The sequence below is a fragment of the Lethenteron reissneri genome, chromosome 26 (genome assembly GCF_015708825.2).
Source record: "Lethenteron reissneri isolate LAM-NWPU_2019-01 chromosome 26, ASM1570882v1, whole genome shotgun sequence".
NCBI classification, from domain to species: Eukaryota; Metazoa; Chordata; class Hyperoartia; order Petromyzontiformes; family Petromyzontidae; genus Lethenteron; species Lethenteron reissneri.
The window spans coordinates 8684441-8703421 of record NC_083804.1 but is presented as its reverse complement, the minus strand read 5'-3'; the positions used below and the strand labels follow the sequence as shown (position 1 = coordinate 8703421).

Genomic DNA, 18981 nt, shown 5'->3' with positions numbered 1-18981 from the left:
CCTTAGCGAAAATATGCCAAAGCATAAAGCGCGTTTCCCCGTAAACCTTTCACGGCTACCGACTGAAGCCAGCCACGATATCACGGAAAAACCCTCGCCCAATTCCGACTACGATAGATCTCCTTGCGGTAGTCAAAATGTCACAGCAGGTGCTGATTCACTTGCTGTCGTGAGCTTTCCTCGAGTGTTTATACATCAACGTAGCTTGCTATCCGAGAGGAGCTTTCCACAAGGACACTAGTAAAACGGTAAATATACTGACAGTATATATATAGAAAAAACAATCTAACAAAAATATACAAGGCCACAGTTTAAACATTTGCAAGACCAGTGACTAACAATCACAGTCGTCCACATGCAGGCCAACAGGCGGCATTGCGGGCTTCTTTTGGACATATCCCCATGCCGCCTCACAGCCCAAGTGCTGTCCCACGTTAGGCCCTGTGCTCATTCCATGGTCTCAATGTCACTTCGCGGGTGCAAGTTGCTGGCAACATCGGATGAAAGGCAATTTCAGGCGGAACACAACAAAGACCGCATGGTTCTGAACGACACACGGCGGATTTGCTACTAAACAGACGAAAGAGCCGTGCCCACGTTAAGTAAATCGCTGCGGCAACACGATGTTTAGTACAACAACCGCCCCCCCCCCCTCCCTAAGAACAAACTGGAAGCGCAACTGCACCTTCGAAACGATCACTCCTGACGTCACCGACCACCAAACGTAGTCACACATTGATCTCAATTCATTGCACGCAACTCAAGATATTGCGGTCGGGTCACACGATGCCATTGGCGGTGTGGTCACACCATCACGCTATTCCTCATAACAAGTGCACGCAATGGGCTGTTTTCAACATAACGGGAATATCAGCACGCCCCCCAGTGTCAAGATGACATGACCAGTCTTGAATATGGCTGTTCCTGAGCTGTTCGTGTAAGAGGGAATATATTCCTGGACTTCACAGGCTGGTTTAGAACATTTTATTTAAAAATTTCAAGTGGTCAAAAATGGCTTCTTTGCAATAACAAAACAGGCACGTAATGATTAATTTGCAAGATCAAGAGATGGCGACGACTAGGGAAGGCCTTCATCCAGCAGTTGAATGATCACGGCTAATGATAATGATTTAGAGATTAAAATCCATCCTTATGCTCACGAGACAAGTATAAATTAAAGCATATGATAATTATTTATTTCCAAGTAATTGGATGAGATTGTTTGAAAGGAACTCTACAGATGTATGGAGCGTGATGAGGGGAATACTTGGAATGACACACCCTCGCTTTGGAAGGCCCAATTGGAATTGGCCCAATTTGAATCACCATTTACCAGGTGTGAACAAAGTCTCAACACTTTGAGTGGCCAGCTGCTGGCCAGCTGATGTTCGGCAGAATGATTTCGGATAACAATTGAGACGTGGGTGTGGGAGTGGGTGGGTGAATGTGGGATTTGTCTTTTATGATCATTCTACAATCGCCCAGCAGCCTTTCTAAAACTTATATCAAATCAAGCGGTTTCCCGTTAAAACGAGTAAGGAAATTCCACATTCCTATGGCAGAGCCAAGTTTTCCTTTATATGACAACCACTGTTAGCTTTCCACAAAGCGGTTGCACTCATTTTAAATCGCTACAGAAGGATGGATGATGAGCCAAGTCCGACCATTATTTAAACCCGCAGTCTTCCGAATACTAGTTTCACACTCTGATCACAATGCCACTCGCCTGTCTATATTAAACATAGGAAGAGGTTCACATTCGTTACAAACAGTGCTGTACATGGAAGGATGCCACACCGGGCAAAAGAGGCCCACTGGAATTAACGCCGTGTGAAGTCATTACAGATACAAGACAGCGGGAAGCAGATGAACCAGATCTTGCATTGGGCAAAGTTTAAGAATTATGGATAGAACAATGCATCGACTCACAGATTAATATCGATCCTGATGGCCAAGATGTACACACATGCATGCAATCACGTGCGTAGGAATCGATGTGTTTTGAATCGCGTTGATGTACGTAAATGAGTTCATGACACCACAGAAGGCACTATCCTTCACCATAATGTTATAAAAAAGAGAATATATTTTAAGCCGAATCGACGACCCTGAATCATAATCATGACGGTTCATTGTCTCGCCAGGAAGGAGAGACGTTCAACCATACCACACGTAGCGGAATGGCATGTGTCTGGCTGATGATTTCATCAATTGCTAAAAGTTGGGTAAAGTGTTATGGAATCAGACAAATAATAACGCTCTTGTAGCAATAAAAGCCGCAGAGATTCTTAAGAATTTCTGGTGGGTCCTACTGTCGAAGTTTAGCCAAAACCTTTCCTTTTTTTTCCTTCCAATACGAGAAACTTTGGAACACCCAGCAAAGTCGGGGAAGTGAAAATAGTAAAAAGTTCCGTACAGACAGGCCAGCGACTTATTGCACTGCTTTCTACAGCCACCTCTTCCGATCGGGCGCCGTGCGTGGACTGCCTCAGGCACAAGGACAATCTCCGTGCGATACACCAACCCTGCCCCACAAAGCACTGGATCAAACCTGTGTCGCCGTGCGGGACTGGCGCACGTACGGCGCAAGATCAGGGCATGTACGGCACAGGATCGGCGCACGTACGGTGCAGAATCGGTGCAGGATTGACGTACGCACGGCGCAGAATCGGCGCGTGTAAGTGAAGCGAATTCAAAGTATTTCATGTTTACCCAAGTAGATTGGGGGGTGAATATGTATATAGTCTGTTTTCGTTGTGCTTTTGAAAGCAATCGGTTTTACTTTCCGACACGTCTGCGGGTCGCGTGCGCTCCGAATCCGCAGACCCTCGATGAGGAGCAGCTGGTATTTGGACCAGAATGACCATAAAAGTGTATTTTAATTACTTGTAAGCAAGGTCATCTGCAACAAGGATAATCTGCCCACGGTTAATCGAGTTCGCTCGCAGCTACTGTGCGCTTGTAAAACAGGGGTGTCAAAGTCATATTGATCTGCGTGCCACATTAACCAATATATGAACATTGTAGAGCCTCATTATATGGCCTCAAAGAGATTTCACCATTCACAGTTCGCATCAGTTAATCTCTTCCACATTTACTCCTCAGAGGAGCCATCTCCAGCCAGAAGCACGAAGAATTACAAAGAACACTTTTCCAGTTTAAGCAACGATTAATTTATAATTTGGATTCATGAAGCATCTACATGCAACCCAAACTCAAGATGCTTTGGGCCATTGATGGCATATTCGCAGAATGATAATAATGTACTCTATGCATCAAGGACAGCATCAGTCTCAATATTATTTTTCAGCGCTGTGTTTGACCGAATGCTTATTAAGGTTTTGGCACGCAGGGAGGAAAGCGGAGTACCCAGAGAAAAATGCCCAACGGCAGTAGATGGATTAATGTGGATCAAACAAATTACTCGAGACACTGGTATGGCAGCAAGAGCAGTTGATGCGAATGCTGTCGCACGAGGTCACACGTTTGGCGCAACGGTCCTTCGCTGACTACGCGTGTTGAATGAGGGTGGATCGTGCAATCGGTTAAACCCCCAAACCTGTTGCACTAAGAGGAGGCTGGAAGGGAGTACAGCAAGTGGGTTCATGAACCTGTCTGTGTGGACCTGTCGGTGTGTCATCCACCCCACACTTCTAATGAGGCCAGCAGGCCCCGCACGTTTGACAACCCCTGTTCTGAGAATTCCGAATGGACGGCTCTTCACCCCCGAAACTATCCCCCCAAACTTCCCTCCCCTCCCTACCCCCGAGCCTTAACACAGTTCATAGTACACGGACTTCACTGCTTTAAAACACAAACACTCATTGCACATCACAATTAACACTGTGTCCACGGTGGCCTGCACTCAAGCACATGGCGTGAGCAGCTGGCAGCCACACTTTTGAACGAGGATGTCTTACAAACTTAATACCATCGCAATACACCAAACACAACGTCGTAGACGCCGTACGGGCAAATGAGAAACGTGAATGGGCTTGGGCAGGACGCATTGCCAGGTGGGATGATGGCTAACGGATAAGACGGGTGGCGGAATTGCAAAGGAAAGAACACATCCGAGGGGTCGACCACCGGGGGAGATGGAGTGATGGGAGCAGCTCGTTCTGTAGCAGTGGGATGGACGGTAACAGCACTTGAGATCGTGAGGGATGGTGATGGCATGAGGGAGGCCTTCATCCAGCAGTGGTAGACACAATTGCTATGGATTTCATTTTAGATATTTGTGACGTAGGTATTTTTTTTTAAAGGAAACAGCAATTTGATGTTTTGTGAGCATTTGTTGAATTAGGGTCAGCGAGATTTACGTAAAAAAGATACAAGTTTAACAATTGATTAAGCAATGCACTGCGAGGCCTGGAATGGGGAACTGGTGAGAATGGCAATCAAGTTGTTTCAACATTTGTATTGCGAAAACGTCGTGTAAAAAAATGTAGCCTTGCTCTACATTAAGTTGCTTTGATATCCTTTACTTGTCCGCGCAAATAAGACAGTCATTTTATTTTACTATTGCCGATGCACTGGCGAAGGGCAATACTTGAAAATGAGGCGTGTTATCTAAATGGCCTTCAATTAAAAAGTAAGTAATTTATTAATGCGAGTATCTTAATAGCGCACAATATTTTGAAAATGTGTTAGTCCACGATCGCAGTGGCCTTACTGTTTTGGATCTTTAGAGGTTTTAAAGAATCATCAACGACGAAGCACGTGCTGCGTACTGCGGTTAAGTCATTGCCCAACGCAAACTGAAACGTTAGTTCCGTATATTTCATGAAGGTATTGTTGTATTTACCGCGTCACCAATGATTTACGTTTTATTTGCATAAAAGTTGTTCGGGAAATTTATAGGGCGGCTAAAAGTGTGCATGTAATAAACCAAAACTTTTGTACGAAGAAAATACATTTGGACTCAATTTTAATCAGAAATAAGCCACACATGACGGATTCTACCAAACGATTATAATTTGGATGGAGGTGCAAACACGCCGTGTAAATCAATAACCATCGCATGGCACCAGCGGCAGTGGATGGATTACCATTCCGTCGTGGGAAATAGTTCAAGTCAACTTGGCTTATTCCGGACAAATGTTTTTTATTCGAATCGGTGGAGTTGTTCAGCCTCGTCCCTTAACCGTCCACCGAAACATCGAGCGACTGGAACGCCTCTTGCGCTAGCCCACTTCCATAAAGTGTCGACCGCACTCACTGGCGGTGAAAGCAGACGGTCGATACGCGGGGGGAGTGCTTTGCAATCATTGTCTTAAAAGCGTGACAAATTAACGATGCTTCACAAATGAACATACTTATCTATAGGTTTCTTTGAAATACATCGATCGTGTATTTATTTCATTTGTTCCCCAACATTTTGATATTTAGCAGCTCAAGCCAATGTAGGTGGGAACACATTGTGGTCGAGGAAGCCTATTTGTTGACGGACCTAAACGTTATCGTTTGGCGGTGAAACGTACCTTTGCTGTCTACGGATTCACTCTTTCATTCAGCGACAAATATTGACTGAAAACACATTGCCAACCGCTGTTGTTAACTGGCATTCCTCACAAACTGGGATGCAACGCATCGTCTGATGTTTCAGACAACTTCCCTATTTTAACGCAGAATGGCCATTATTCACCCCGAAGCAAAAACCACTGCCAAACAGGGTCAATGCTGCCGTAAACTAAACAAACTATTTTTTTTATTTGACCAGGTGAGACCCACTGAGGTATATATTGCTCTTTTTCAGAAGCGACCTGGCCACAGATTATAGCTCAACGAAGTAGCTTATAATGTGGAAATTTATAGCAGCCAAATGTTCTAAACGCACGTTTCTAAATGTGGAGGGAAAAACCGGGAGGACCTGGATAAAAATCCACGCAACCACAGGGGAGAACATGAAAACTCCAAATATACAGGCATCAGGGTGGGGATCGAACCCATGACCTCCTGCATACCAGGCGAGGTAGTTAACATCTCGCCACCGTGTTCCCATGACCAGGGGGGGGAAGCGAGCTGGCCCACGTACGTGGACCGGGCCAGTGGGCTCACTCAGCCCAGATTCGGCACCAACGAGCTGATAAACCTGGCCGGTTTACCAGGCGGCACACGAAACGCGTCGTGATGCCGCGGGCTGAACGCTGTAATGGCACGAGTGGTCAGTGGCATCATTCGCATAGTTCAACTCAACGGTGGCAAAACATTTTTATTATAACATATCACATCTTTTTTGGGATGATGTCACCCAACCCAAAGCGTACGGTAAATGTTTTTTTTTTTAGATTGTTTCCCCACCAGCGATGGAGGGTAGAGGACAGGGTGGGCGGAGGTGACGGTGTGGGGAGGGAGTGTGATTGGGTGGGGAGATGGAGCGGGACAGGTCGAGTCCATATGCAGCTGGACAGCTCATGTGGCGCTGGGACAAGAAATCAGTCGGTGGTCATGGGAACGCAGCAGGAAATTGTTCAGTTTACCGATGATGATGACGACGATGACGACGACGATGATGTCTGTAACTCAGTAATTGGGGATGACGATGGTGGGAAAATACATTTCAACACTGGAGGCGCTATAAGTTTACAACAATAAAAAGACTGAGCAAAGGTGGCTGCCAGCCAGGCACACTAACGCGGCTCTTAAATCCGTGCTGCCCCTGACACCTTCACCAAGCACATGGCTCAACAACCAGGAGGCAATTCGTTGTTCCACTGTAACAACACACTAAAAACACCACCGGCACATCCTTTTCTGTAAACGTTCAATTTCTTCCATCCTATCGACTTAAAAGAAAAGTGTTGTATCGCAAGCCAAGACAAAAACCTCACAGTAGTAAACACGCAAAGGTGAAAACATAATAATTAAACACACAGCATTATGGAGGAAAACCCACATTGCTTCGCAGGTCCGACAGATGGCGTTCATAAGCCGATCTGTAGCAACAGGTTGGTGGAGATGGCTGTTTTGTGTCGACAAAGGCGGAGCTAGCGGATGTTGGCAGGGGGACGCCGAACTGTTGATTATCCTGGCACAGTGTGCTTGTGTTGCACTGGTCAAACGAGTCTTAACACGGCTACGGTCCCTAACAAGGTGTGAAACCACGAGAAAACTGCTAATTACAGACGCAGTGCTATGTTGAAGTCATCTTCTTCTTTCGTATGCCTGATGTCGATGCAGAGCAACAACTACAAGCTCACATTCAGGTGGTCAAGCCAGATAACCGCTCCAGAAGCAGCGGAGTGCACGGGTATCGCTGCGATGTCTCCTTTGTATTTGTGGATCGGCCATTGCGTTATTACATGTTGTACGGTCTGTTCTGGATGACCACAGTTTCCATTCGTGCATCAGGTATCCGCATCTACAATGGTTTGTGCGGATGCGATTTATGGCGGACCATGAGCTTCGCGGAATATCAAACCCAGGGATCTTCTGCATTTGGTCTTTCACAAGGTATTTGTTTGCGAGTTATTTTGAACTCCATTCAGCTCTCCAAAGACATCATCAGTCGAACCGATGATCTCTAATAAGCGTGAAACCGGTACAAAGTTGGCATTAACCTCATCGACCATTCATGTTAAACACGTGCACACATTCGATGTTGGTGGGATAGCAATCGGGCTGCTCTCTGTGAACCCGATGCCCTCCGCAAGGCTCATGTGGCATTGTGGGACTATCCATGATGCTGTGCGGGCATCAACGTCATTCACTTCAGCTTGTGTCATCAAGTGGTAAATACACAACCGCCCTAACGACACAAGTCTCGAAATGCTCCTTGGCTCGGCTCCGATAACATTTATCCAACTCCCAATAGGCGCTTACCCAGAATCTCCGAATCGCCCAATTTGGAGTTTCGTACTTTTGTTAAGTGCACGGAATAGCATGCTGGTAATCGCCTCAATAACAACAACAAGAACACGAGGCGGGGGGAGCGACGCGCACGGCGAGCAGTGTCGGAACGTTAACATGCAGGGGGCGATGGCACTGATGAATGCAAAAGAGGCATTCGTTGTGGTTTAGCCTCCCTACCATGATAACACCTAACATCTTTGTCTCATTCCATGGTCACCCCCCTTTCCAGCACTTTACCAATAATAACCTAGGTCTGTCCTTTGTCTTGCTGCCCAGAAAGTTTCACCACTGCGGACCCCATCGTGGTGTGTTGGCGGATTCTGTTGTTGCTGCTACTGCTGCTGTTGTTACATCTGCAGCAGCTCAATACAATAAATAAAAAATGGTTAATCCTACCGCCTTCTTCCAAGACATTTCGTCAGCAGGCAAGTTGGCCTCCAGGGGCTCTCCCGAGCTCCCTCGCTTGCAGGCCCTTATTCGGCCTGCAGTGGCGTGAGCAAGACACTGCAGAGATGCACCTTTAGCTTTGAAACAAATTCGCCAGGCGCTTTCGCACGATTCCTGCGCATCGTTCCGAAGAGTGGCACCACACCAGGGCTTAATTTCAGGCTCAATATTTTTTGGGTTCGGTGGTAAGACTTGTACAAGCGTGACTAGTAGCCACAAGCCATATTGAGAGGTATACTGGATGTGGTATGTCGGGCACAGAAATATTGTCTGGGTCAGCGACCCGAACAGAAGTGGCTAAACTTAAAACCCCTGGACCACACCGTTACGCGCACGTAACAACAACGTGAACACGGCGAAAACACGATACAACAACTAAAACCTTCAAATGCATTTGTTACAAATTATTGATTAAAGGTATACATAAAAAATAAACGATGAGCGTGAAAATTAGCTCAACGCTTAATTTTCCTGAGACGTTCCTAACACCCGTCAGTCGTATCTCCCGCCCCCCCCCCCCTTCCTTGCACGCCTTCTCCCTCCGTCTGTTCCAGTGACCTCCCCCCCACACCCCACCACTGTCTCCACACACGGCACCGTGCAACCCTAGCTTCCCACCGCAAACACCGTTGTCTTTGTGCTTTCATTGTAAAACAAAAATTTTCCCTCGGAGCTGCACGAGAGAGGCTCGGGAGGCGATCACTGAATTCTTGTTAACAAAAAATAAGAAAAAATCCCCCACTCCCACCTGAGATTAAAGAGGTTCGTATTTGTAGCATTTAACGGTTTTAGCCCCGGCACTTGAAGGCTACGCAAAGAGAGAGTTGCATACGTTTGTGTTTATTATTAGTTGTTAGTCCCAAGCACCAAGATAAAGATCCCCTGTGTTAGCCTTAACAGACAGTCGGGGCAAGTGCTGTTAGCGAGCGCCTGTTTAAGGCTGGCACGCTGCACGAGGGGGTTGGTGGCCAGCACCATGCCCCGCCTTCGTCTCCCTAGTGGCGACATTTACGTATCAAACCAGCTACTCATTTGAGGCCGAGCCATCCTAGGGCAGGCCTAGGACCGGTTAAAATATAGTTTTTTGGTCGTGAGCGGAAATCGAACTCCAGCCCTCATGTTCGTAGCGTGGCGCGCTGACTGCTACACAGTCTCATATCACTCACACCACTCACGCATCTCAAATGGCCGAGCCGCGCCATGCTCAATTTGGTGATGAGAAGGGCGATCTCGACGGGGTGTTAGGGCAAGGCTTGTAACGACGTCCAATTGCGATGCCGCTCCATCCCGATTTAAATTGCGCTGCTGCTCTGCATCTATAAGCCGAGGGCATGATCGAGCGCTGATTAGTTCATTAAAAAAATGTTTAGTAAAAAGCACACTTTCTACTACAGTTCCCGTAAACCGTTAAAATACAAATTTGGTTCTTAGTCCGTTAAAATAAACACATTACTCTCTATGAATGTTAATACATAGTCGATGTTTGTAAAGGTGTTATACCTGACACTAATTACGAAAATTAGGCTGTTTTAAAATAAGTTTGATTAGTAAAGAAAAATATGACTTTTATTATTGTAATTACTGCCATTATACGACTATGAAAATTATAATTTTTGCTACCGGTGTGAGTCCTGCTAATCAAAGTCATCCGACATGATCACGTTAAGTCAACAACTCCATCAGCCGCCTTCAAAAAAACCCCATCAAGTTGGTTAAATTCACAGTGTCTGGGCTTACAGTAGAGCCAAGCAACAAGAACTCTTCTTCACTCAACATCGGCACGAGACGGAAAGACAAAACTGACCGACAGACTGACTTCGCTTCCCATCACCACCAGCGGGGCCTATCCACCGATGTCAGGAGCTCACGCCCCAGGAAAGCAGTGACCACACGGATACACACGCGAGGGGGAGGGGGGCGGCGGACGCGTTAAGACTTGTCCGGCGAAAGAGTGGTGCGGACGGTCAGGGACGGGATACTAAACTTAACTATTTAAACATTTTTTTATTTTAACAGCCAAGGCCCACTGAGCTATGTAGCACTTTTTCAGAAACAACCTGGCCACAAATGAAAGCTCCATGGAGTGGCTTATCGTGTGGACATTTATAGCCGCCAAATGCTCTAAAAGCACGTTTCTAAATGTGGAGGGATTAACCAGAGGACCCGGAGAAAAATCCACGTGACCACTGAGGAGAACATGCAAACTCCAAACATGCAGGCGTCGGGGTCGGGATCGAACCCACGATTTCCTGCATACCAGGCGAGGGAGTTAACATCTCGCCACCACAGCGCCCGCAGAAGAAGACGAAGAAGACGGTAGGATACCCCTGGGAAGAAGACGGGAGGACGACAACGTCGCAAAGGCGGCCGCCGTCGTGTAATCGCGACAGGTGGCGGTGGGATCGGTCGGGGAGGCGTTTTTCATCTTATCCTCCACAAGACGAGGGCGCTCACCAGCGCTCCGGCCGCGAACATGGTCAACGAATGCCAGGTCTGGGTGCCGAAGTATGTCCGCACGCCCTCCTGCAGGAACGCGAGAGTGAGAGAGAGAGCACCGTCACTTGTGCATTCAGGAATGTTTCTCCACGTTTAAAAGTGCGAGCAAGTAAACCGATTTCTGTGTCCGTCTTTTCTTGATGCGGTCAAACTTAAAACGTTCATCAGCGCAGATGTAATCGTTTCATTCATTTAAATAATATCACGTAACTTGTAACTCTTATATAGTACAGTACAGTTTTGGTAGTGCTGTTGGTTGCTGGCTGCTCGACGCTTTGGGCCTTTCGGCCTTCACTCAGCAACTGTGTAAATAAAAATCGTAATCTCTTCACTACCCTATTCCACAGCTAATATTAATTTTACTGTTAATTGGTACATCCTTTAACATGTATATACCCTATTCTGTGTCCTTTCATTTGCTGACATTGTAATTGTCATTGATATATCAGGTTTATGATATTAAATTGGTTATTTGTTTATTGAAAAATAAACTCGTAGCTTCAACGGGTTCTGAGCTTGTGAAAAAAGTAAAATAAAGGCTGTTACTAAACTGTACACCACGACTCTAACTAACCTGGCATTTGTGTCTCCCTGCTTGTAATTTCCTATATTCCTATAGGTGTCTCTTGAAAACGAGATGTGTAACAATAGACATTGACCTGGCCAAAGATATATATCTATACAAAATTCATGAGCGTGGGCGCATGCTTCCACGTAAGCACGCCATCTTCCAGGAATGACGCACCATGTGGCCTCCGACGTGTGCGCGCGTATACGCAATGCTCACGACAACGATCGGAGCGTCGGGTGGTTACAACGCAGGAAGTGGCCGCAGCGAGGAGCGGAGGTTGGTGCATCTGCCGGTCGCCTTCGTCCCTTAAACCCATAACAATCCATGTCCATCCTGCGACTTCCTGCTCAGCAAGCCGTCGACACTTCCAAGTGGCCTCGAAGTGCGTCTAGCCTGGCGCAAGCGCCGTGGTGGCGTCGCCATCAAATGGTGGCGAATGGCAGCTGCTGTTGTTGCCATCGTTATGCGTGAGTATGCGTGTGTGGAGAGCGGCAAAAACAACCCCCTACCTCCTCATTGGTGCCGGACGGCAACGCTGTGGTGAGCATTACCGTGGGGGGAGGGCCAATTTAGATTGGCCATTCCCCTCATGGCGTTTGTAACCACCACAGCGGCCAAATTGGGGCTCTGGACGGGTGCGAGGGGCTGGTAACCCCTCCACATTCAATTGATTACCACTAAATTAAAACTTTAATTAAGCTTCTGCAGGAGGCCCAGGGGGGACAGGCGTCGATGACGTCTCCTGGCCAAACCCCATTTGGCGGAGCCAGGAGACTGAATCCTTACCCTCGGAGCTCCTCCAGAAACAACAAAAAACCACTGCGGGTGGCCACGTGGAATGTCCGAACGCTCACTGTGGAGGAGACTGCCACTCCTCTGTCGGGAGCTGGACCGGTACCGCCTGGATCTCTGGTATTCAGGAGGTTCGGTGGACCGGCTCTGGCTCCTGCCACCATGAGGGGTGGACAGTCCTCTACTCGGGGTAGGAAACTGCCTAACAACAGGGAGTGGCTCTTCTTCTGAAAAAATTTATGAAGGGGGCGTGGGAGCGTGGCAGTGAGGTGTGGGAAGCAGTAAGCCCCAGGCTACTTTGGGCTCGCCTTCCCATCAACCAGATGCGAGGAGTGGTGGTCGTGGTTACTTATGCCCCCACCGAAGACGAACATCCGTGGAGGGATGCAGGCAAGGCCGATGAGTCAGAGATGCCTTCTATGACCTCCTGTCACAGGTGCAAGCTAAAGTAGCCCCTCGGGATAGAGTCATCTTGTTGGGCGACTTCAATGGCCGAGTAGGAGTTCGATTCTCGCTCACAGCACAATACGAGTGACTATTATATGAACCGGTCATGGGACTCCCCTAGGTCGACTCAGTGTGTAACACATCGCCACTGGGAAAGACAAAGGCAGGCTGGGCGTGGAGTTGGCCACCCACCCCTTTGTGTGCCGTGCCGGGCTTCTTAGGTGGTCGCTAACAGCACTTGCCCCAACAGTCTGTTAAGGCAAAACGGGGGATCTTTGTCTTTGTGCACGAGCTCGCATCTCAACTCACCCATCCTCCCTGTTCGCGTATCCATTGAATAACGTTCTCGCGAATAAAGTCAACGGCCCAGCTGATGATCGTCTTCACAATGTCCAGCAGTTGTCTACTGTAGGCCTACACGCCAACACGCACAGCACACGCATGCACACGTTAGCGCACGTATTAGCGCACGTGTTGGCACACACGTAACACACGCAAAACTCACACATACGGAGGACTGACAACCAGTAAGCCTGCACACGCACTGTTTGCATTTGATGCACACACGACACGCACACACAGAACATATGACAAGACAAAACACATTAAATGCACACTAGACAAACGTGACATGTCCACGCACACACAAATATTAAATACATAATTGGGAGCACAATCAACCTCCCCCCCAGTTTGAGGAACAAAAGCGAAGGAAACAAAACACAAATTTTTTTTATGAGAGCATAACAATGAGTGCCAACATTAAACACAGACATTGGTCAATAATACCAACTCTGTCAAAATATGCCGCCAACACTAAAATGTAAAAAACCCAAAACACAAAGTCATCGTAATAATAGAGTAAAGTGCTTTGTGAGCATCTGTTGTTGACTGGCTGGTAAGAAAAACTCATTACACACAAAGTGCTTGCCAAAAATTAACCTTAATACCTTGCGGATATTGTCAAGGGGGCATAAACCATCATCATGCGAAACTCCAGTCATCCTCGCAGTGGCTTTTTCCCTAAGCATCGAATAAAGACGGTCAATGTGTAGCACTTTCAGATACGCTTCTGCGGCCGTCTGGAACACTCTTCCTTCTGATATTCGGAAGCCACTGGGAGCTTCGCACTTTAAATCAAGTAGATTTAAAACTCATATCTTTAGAACCGCTTTATTTTGTTGTCCTTCCCCCGCACCTCCAATAATCACGGTCGAATAGATACGGTGCGAAATAAGTTCAACCATATTTACGAGTGCATGCCGTGTACACATTTGGGAGGTGGGTGGGGGGGGCGGTGTGCGGAAGTCACGTCTTGAATAAGGACTGCAGTAGGTAAATGTTACTGTGGACAATGGTGTGGCTGTAGAGGGGCAGGCGAGGTCTGCTGCACGCAGACCGCTCGAGTTTCATTACTCGCCGACCGCCCGGTGTAGCGGTGGGGGGGCGCCAGTGAGTCATCGCGTTTGAATTAACGACCGCAACGCCACCGCCCGCTCGAAAAAAATCCCTCTTGGCCGCGACCCCCTTCGCTTGCAAACACCGGTGCGCTGCCAAGCGTTCGTTAGAACTCGTGCCCAACGGGTGCGTTTGTTTTTTCCCCCACCACACGCTTCTGGATGTAGGCATCCACCCCCTCCACACCACGCCTCGTCAGTGATGAATGTTGCTTTAAACCATACTTCACCGTGCCGGTCATCCGTGTGAGTTGCTGAAGTGGGTGGGTGGGGACCGGGCTCAGATATCGCTCACCCCCCCCCCCTCCCTAACACCTCCCCATGTAGCAGTATTGACAACGCATTGACGAGTGAAGCACTCCGACACAAACAGGGGGAGGAATTAGAATGCGTCACATTGAGAGCGGCCCAGCCCGCGGGCAAACGCTAATACAGCTGGCCGAAGCAATTCCGAGGTCTTTGTTCGGATGACGGGCTCGGCAAAGGGGGCAAAAGCAAACACCTCAAGCTGACCACAAGCGGCCTCCTACGAGCCTGCGGAATGACTAACGCTGCCTCAAAGGTCGCACAACACTGGACCGGTGTGAGTTTCGCCACTGCACAGTTAGGGGGGGGGGGGGGGTTTGCGGGGCGGCGGTGCGGGACAAAGTAGCTGCAAGCGAAAGGCCATCGTTACTGATCTCATGAACCTCACGAGTTGATACCGCCGCCACCGAGAAGGCAGAGAAGAATGTGGGGGGAGGATGCTTCGCATCATCGATTAATTCCGATTTTCAAGCGCACGATACGCGCATCGGGAGTGCGTAAGAATGGACGTTTTTCGTTTCGTTTGTGTTGCAATTACAATCAACGATTTGTATTTTTACCGCGTCTAAATTGTGACCGAGTCTCTGAGAGCATGCAATGGGTTTGCATCAGCCCTGCAGCCACTGGAGGCAGAACCATTCACAGCGATGTCAAAAGCACGACGCTTAAATTGAGTAGGCACGGGGGTGAATCGTCCCACTGCAGCAGACCCCCCTCGAGACTGCGAGAGCTGTACGCAGCAGACAGCACGATGTACACACACAGGAGAACAGACACACGGCAGAGGGCAGAAGGTCAGGCTGAAGCCACAGAAAGGAGCAGTCCCCACCCTGCTCAGGGGAGAAACACAAACCAGGCGGCACTACTTTGACAGAATACAATCTCGTGATTTGCAGCCAAGCAAGCAATCATGATCATACGCCCTGGATTCAGAACCTATGTGGTGTTAAAAAATAATAATGTTCACTGAAGTCAAAACAGCTGCACTGTAGGAAAATTGGCAAGGGTCAGAGGTCGTCACGGCTAATACCGCCGATGCCACCACACTTCGCCATCGCTTCCTTCTGCACGAGGCTGTGATTCAAATAGAACCCCCTTACCTTGTTCAAACAAAAAACGTGACGAAATAAAAAGAAAGTAACCAATGTTTATCCTGTTAGCAAGTAGGATAAAAAAAAATTGGAAGCACACATGCATGAAGATCCATCCTATAAACGACTTTCATTCGAATCAACCACACTCACTCAATCAGAACAAGTCAAACAGATTAAATCTGTCACGTGATCGCCAAAGTGAAACCGGCCAGCGCGACCGAGTTACAGCAGCGCGACACCTCGGCAGCAAAACACGCTCCTGGCTGCAAACGGCAGCCCAGTGCTGCTCAAGTGCGCAGCAAGACCCAACGACGCTCTGCTCTCAAGGGCGCCAGAGCGACAGGACGCAGCGCCCCCACAGGGAGGCGGGGATGACTCACGCAGCGGCAGCAGCGGCGGGCCAAAGGCTCCACTCACACCTGCGGGTAAACGCTCGCAGCAGACGCTTGGACGCCTCTCCCACACGCACTGTGACCTTTGCTGGCGTGCAATGTGGATTTATATACCGCGTAGAAATGCGACTCCATCTCAAAATGCCATTACAGCGGGAATACTTGTTTAATAGAGAGAGAGAGAATAAGCGACTTCCCATTGAGGGTTGACGAGAGGCTTCGACAGGAAGCTTTGGCTGCTGCTGCCGCTGAAGCGGAGAGTGCACAGAGGGGAGTAGAGTGCGATGAGGGTAGAAGTAGGGAAGGGCTATACGATACAATATGGTTAGTGTTGGGATTAATACAGCGCCTACATGTGACACAGGTCTTTAAACTAAAAACTAAACTATTTTATTTAACCTGGCAAAGCCCACTGAGCTATTAGCTCTTTTTCAGGGGTGACCTGATCACACATAACAGTTCATCGAAGAGGCTTATCACCATATTTGGGAATTTAAAGTAATAGTCTAATAATCTCAACGTATGTTTTCTACGTGTGGAGGGAAAAACCAGAGGACCCGGAGAAAAATCCACGCGACCACCACGGAGAGAAAGAATACGCCAACTTCAAAAATGCCAACTCCAAATATACAACAAGCATCAGGGGTCGGGATCAAACCCACGACCTGCTGGTTACCAGGCGAGGGAGAAAACATTTTACATGAAACACTTCAAAGTCTCAACAAAGTTAAGCACCACTGATCATGATCAATCCCCTGCTGGATAAAGGCCTCCGCAAGCGACCACCATCCCGGTATTATTTATTACGAAAGAATTAGACCGCAGTTTGAGAGACGTTGATAGAGTTATGCAAACACGCGCACAGGGTACACGCTCGGCAGTGTGAACATTTCATCGTACAAGGCCAATCCCTCTAAACCGTTGTGGTGTAAGGCCACAGCGGTGGCATCACTCACACAGCGGAGGTGGGGATGACTCACACAGCAGCAGCAGCAGCTCGCGGCTCCATTCGGGTCGCCGGGTTCGAAAACGAACCCCGTGACCCGAGTTTAATTACTGTTCGTGGCCAACACCAGGAACGATTATCTGAACAGGTCCTTGGTCTCCCCAAGGTCGACTTGGCCACAAATGAGTACCTGGTGCAGTGTTTAAACATCGCCACTAAGGAGACAAATATGGCCGGGCGTGGTGCTGGCCACCCTCCCCATGCCAGCCTTCATTAGGTGCTCACAAACAGCACTTGCCCCAATGTCTGTTAAGGCTCTAAGTGGGATCTTTGTTATAATAAATTAACAGACTTTGTCAATTGTCCACAAAGTTCATCAACATCATGGGCAGCAGTGAGAATAATATTATCGGGCAACATTTGTTTGATTATTTTAACTAAGTAAAACTCTGGACCGGGCATGACCGCCTGGGTCTCGTCAACAGTCATGCCTGAACAAAAAATGCTGCAGGGTTGCCAGATGTTATTGCCGAGAGCACTGCATCTCAACAATGCGGACCTTGTCAGCACAGACCAATGTCGCATTAAAAATCATTATTATGCCACTGTAGAGAATTGCGTCAAATGAAATCGACTTAATTAAAAATAGACACAAACAAATAAAATAAAACATTCAGTCCATCGGCCCAGGGGTCTTCCAGTCTTATGTTATACAGTAGAACGTCACGCAGTGCAAAATGAAGTTTTTATATGCTACAACTTGTCGTGCTGACAAGACTATAGAGACGCAGTGTTCCTGCCAATAACGTGTGGCAAACGCACTGCGCTTGCTGCTGATGAGACCTAAAACGATCAAAACTGACTTGCAGTCAGCTTCCTAAACCTGCCTCTTCCGCTCCTGCATCGAACGCTCTGCCCCCTCTCTCTCTCTCTGTGCTGTGGAGGGCCATCGCCCGTAACATTACCTATTATATACCTTTTCTTTTGTATGGCGGTGTTATTGACGTAAATGTAGAGTTTTGGTTGTTGTTTTGGGCTATTTGTGGCCATGGACCACTGCCAACGGCCTGTCTCACCAAATTATTTCTCAAAATTGAATCATTACATACCTGTCAACGAGTCACAACAACTACATGAGTCACAATTGCACCTCAAGACGTTTCTTAAAAATTAAGAAAACAAAAGGGGGTGCGGCGGGAGGTGTTCAGTGCGGGGAGACACGGGAGAGGGGAGAAGGAGCAACGCTGGCGACACAACAACAACAACAACAACGACGACAATGGTGATAATGACGACAAACCCCACAGACAGCCAGGGCAGCCAGGGCAGCCAGGGCAGTACCAACAAGTCCCAGGGCACTTCCAGGCCACGTCGTAAAGTGCTGACTTAAAACCAGACAAGCAGGTGCATGGCCAATGTTGTACTGGAACATGATTGCACAAAGCTGGAAACAAAACAATTGCAATGTATGCCCGGCAAAGTTGGGGTAGGTGCGTGGGTGGGGGGAGGGGTAGACGGGGTTAGGTGGAGGTAGGCGAGACTCCCAGACTCTGCCCTGCGTTGTGCAGTATCAGGTGACAACGAGCACAGGTGGGGGATAACACGGAGCAAAATGAAAGCTCATAAAACAAGCATGTAAGAAAACATTCTCCTGCCTGCAAAAGCCTTTGCTTTTTTTCGGGAAGTGAAGCGTTGCTCTGGCCGCGCCGCTGCGGTTTGTAAATGTATTCACCGCTGACTCAACACAAGCAGCGGTCCCCCCCCTCCCTCATCCACTCTAATAATCAGTGTCACGGTGCTTCGCTCTCTTAAGGCCTGTGCCACAAAGAAGCTCGGCAACTGGGCACAAATCAACAAACAACAGGCGCAGGCATTAGACAAAGGACGAAGGTGTGACGAAGGTGTGACGCATGCTCGCAAGCACGCACGCACACGTGCGCGCACGTGACCCCCGACGACCTCCCCGGATCACCCCCACACACACAACGAACTCCACAAGAGTCCTCACCAGCAAACGAGATCAAGTCACCCAAATAGTTAGATTATTCCGCCGAGTCCCAGGCCAGCCATGGATTAACCTCAAGAATGCACTCGCCCGTTTAAGTCAAGATTCTCCGTGAGCTCATCTCTGCCTACCTCTCTCCCCCCCTCTCATCTCGCACCAAGCCTTCGACGGAGC

At 48.3% G+C, this 18981-nt stretch overlaps 1 protein-coding gene across 3 annotated transcripts in view; it reads right to left on the bottom strand.

Annotated features, from left to right (window-relative positions):
- Positions 1 to 3768: 3768 nt before the first annotated feature.
- The window catches only part of BAX (BCL2 associated X, apoptosis regulator), a 42931-nt gene continuing 27718 nt past the window's right edge, over positions 3769 to 18981 (bottom strand). For all 3 annotated transcript variants that reach the window (XM_061560031.1, XM_061560030.1, XM_061560032.1), the window contains 2 exons: positions 12917 to 13021; positions 3769 to 10824 (listed from right to left, as the gene is read on the bottom strand). In XM_061560031.1, coding sequence (XP_061416015.1) covers positions 10723 to 10824; positions 12917 to 13021 — 207 coding nt within the window. In that variant the 3' untranslated portion in view covers positions 3769 to 10722. The remainder of the gene's footprint in view (positions 10825 to 12916; positions 13022 to 18981) is intronic.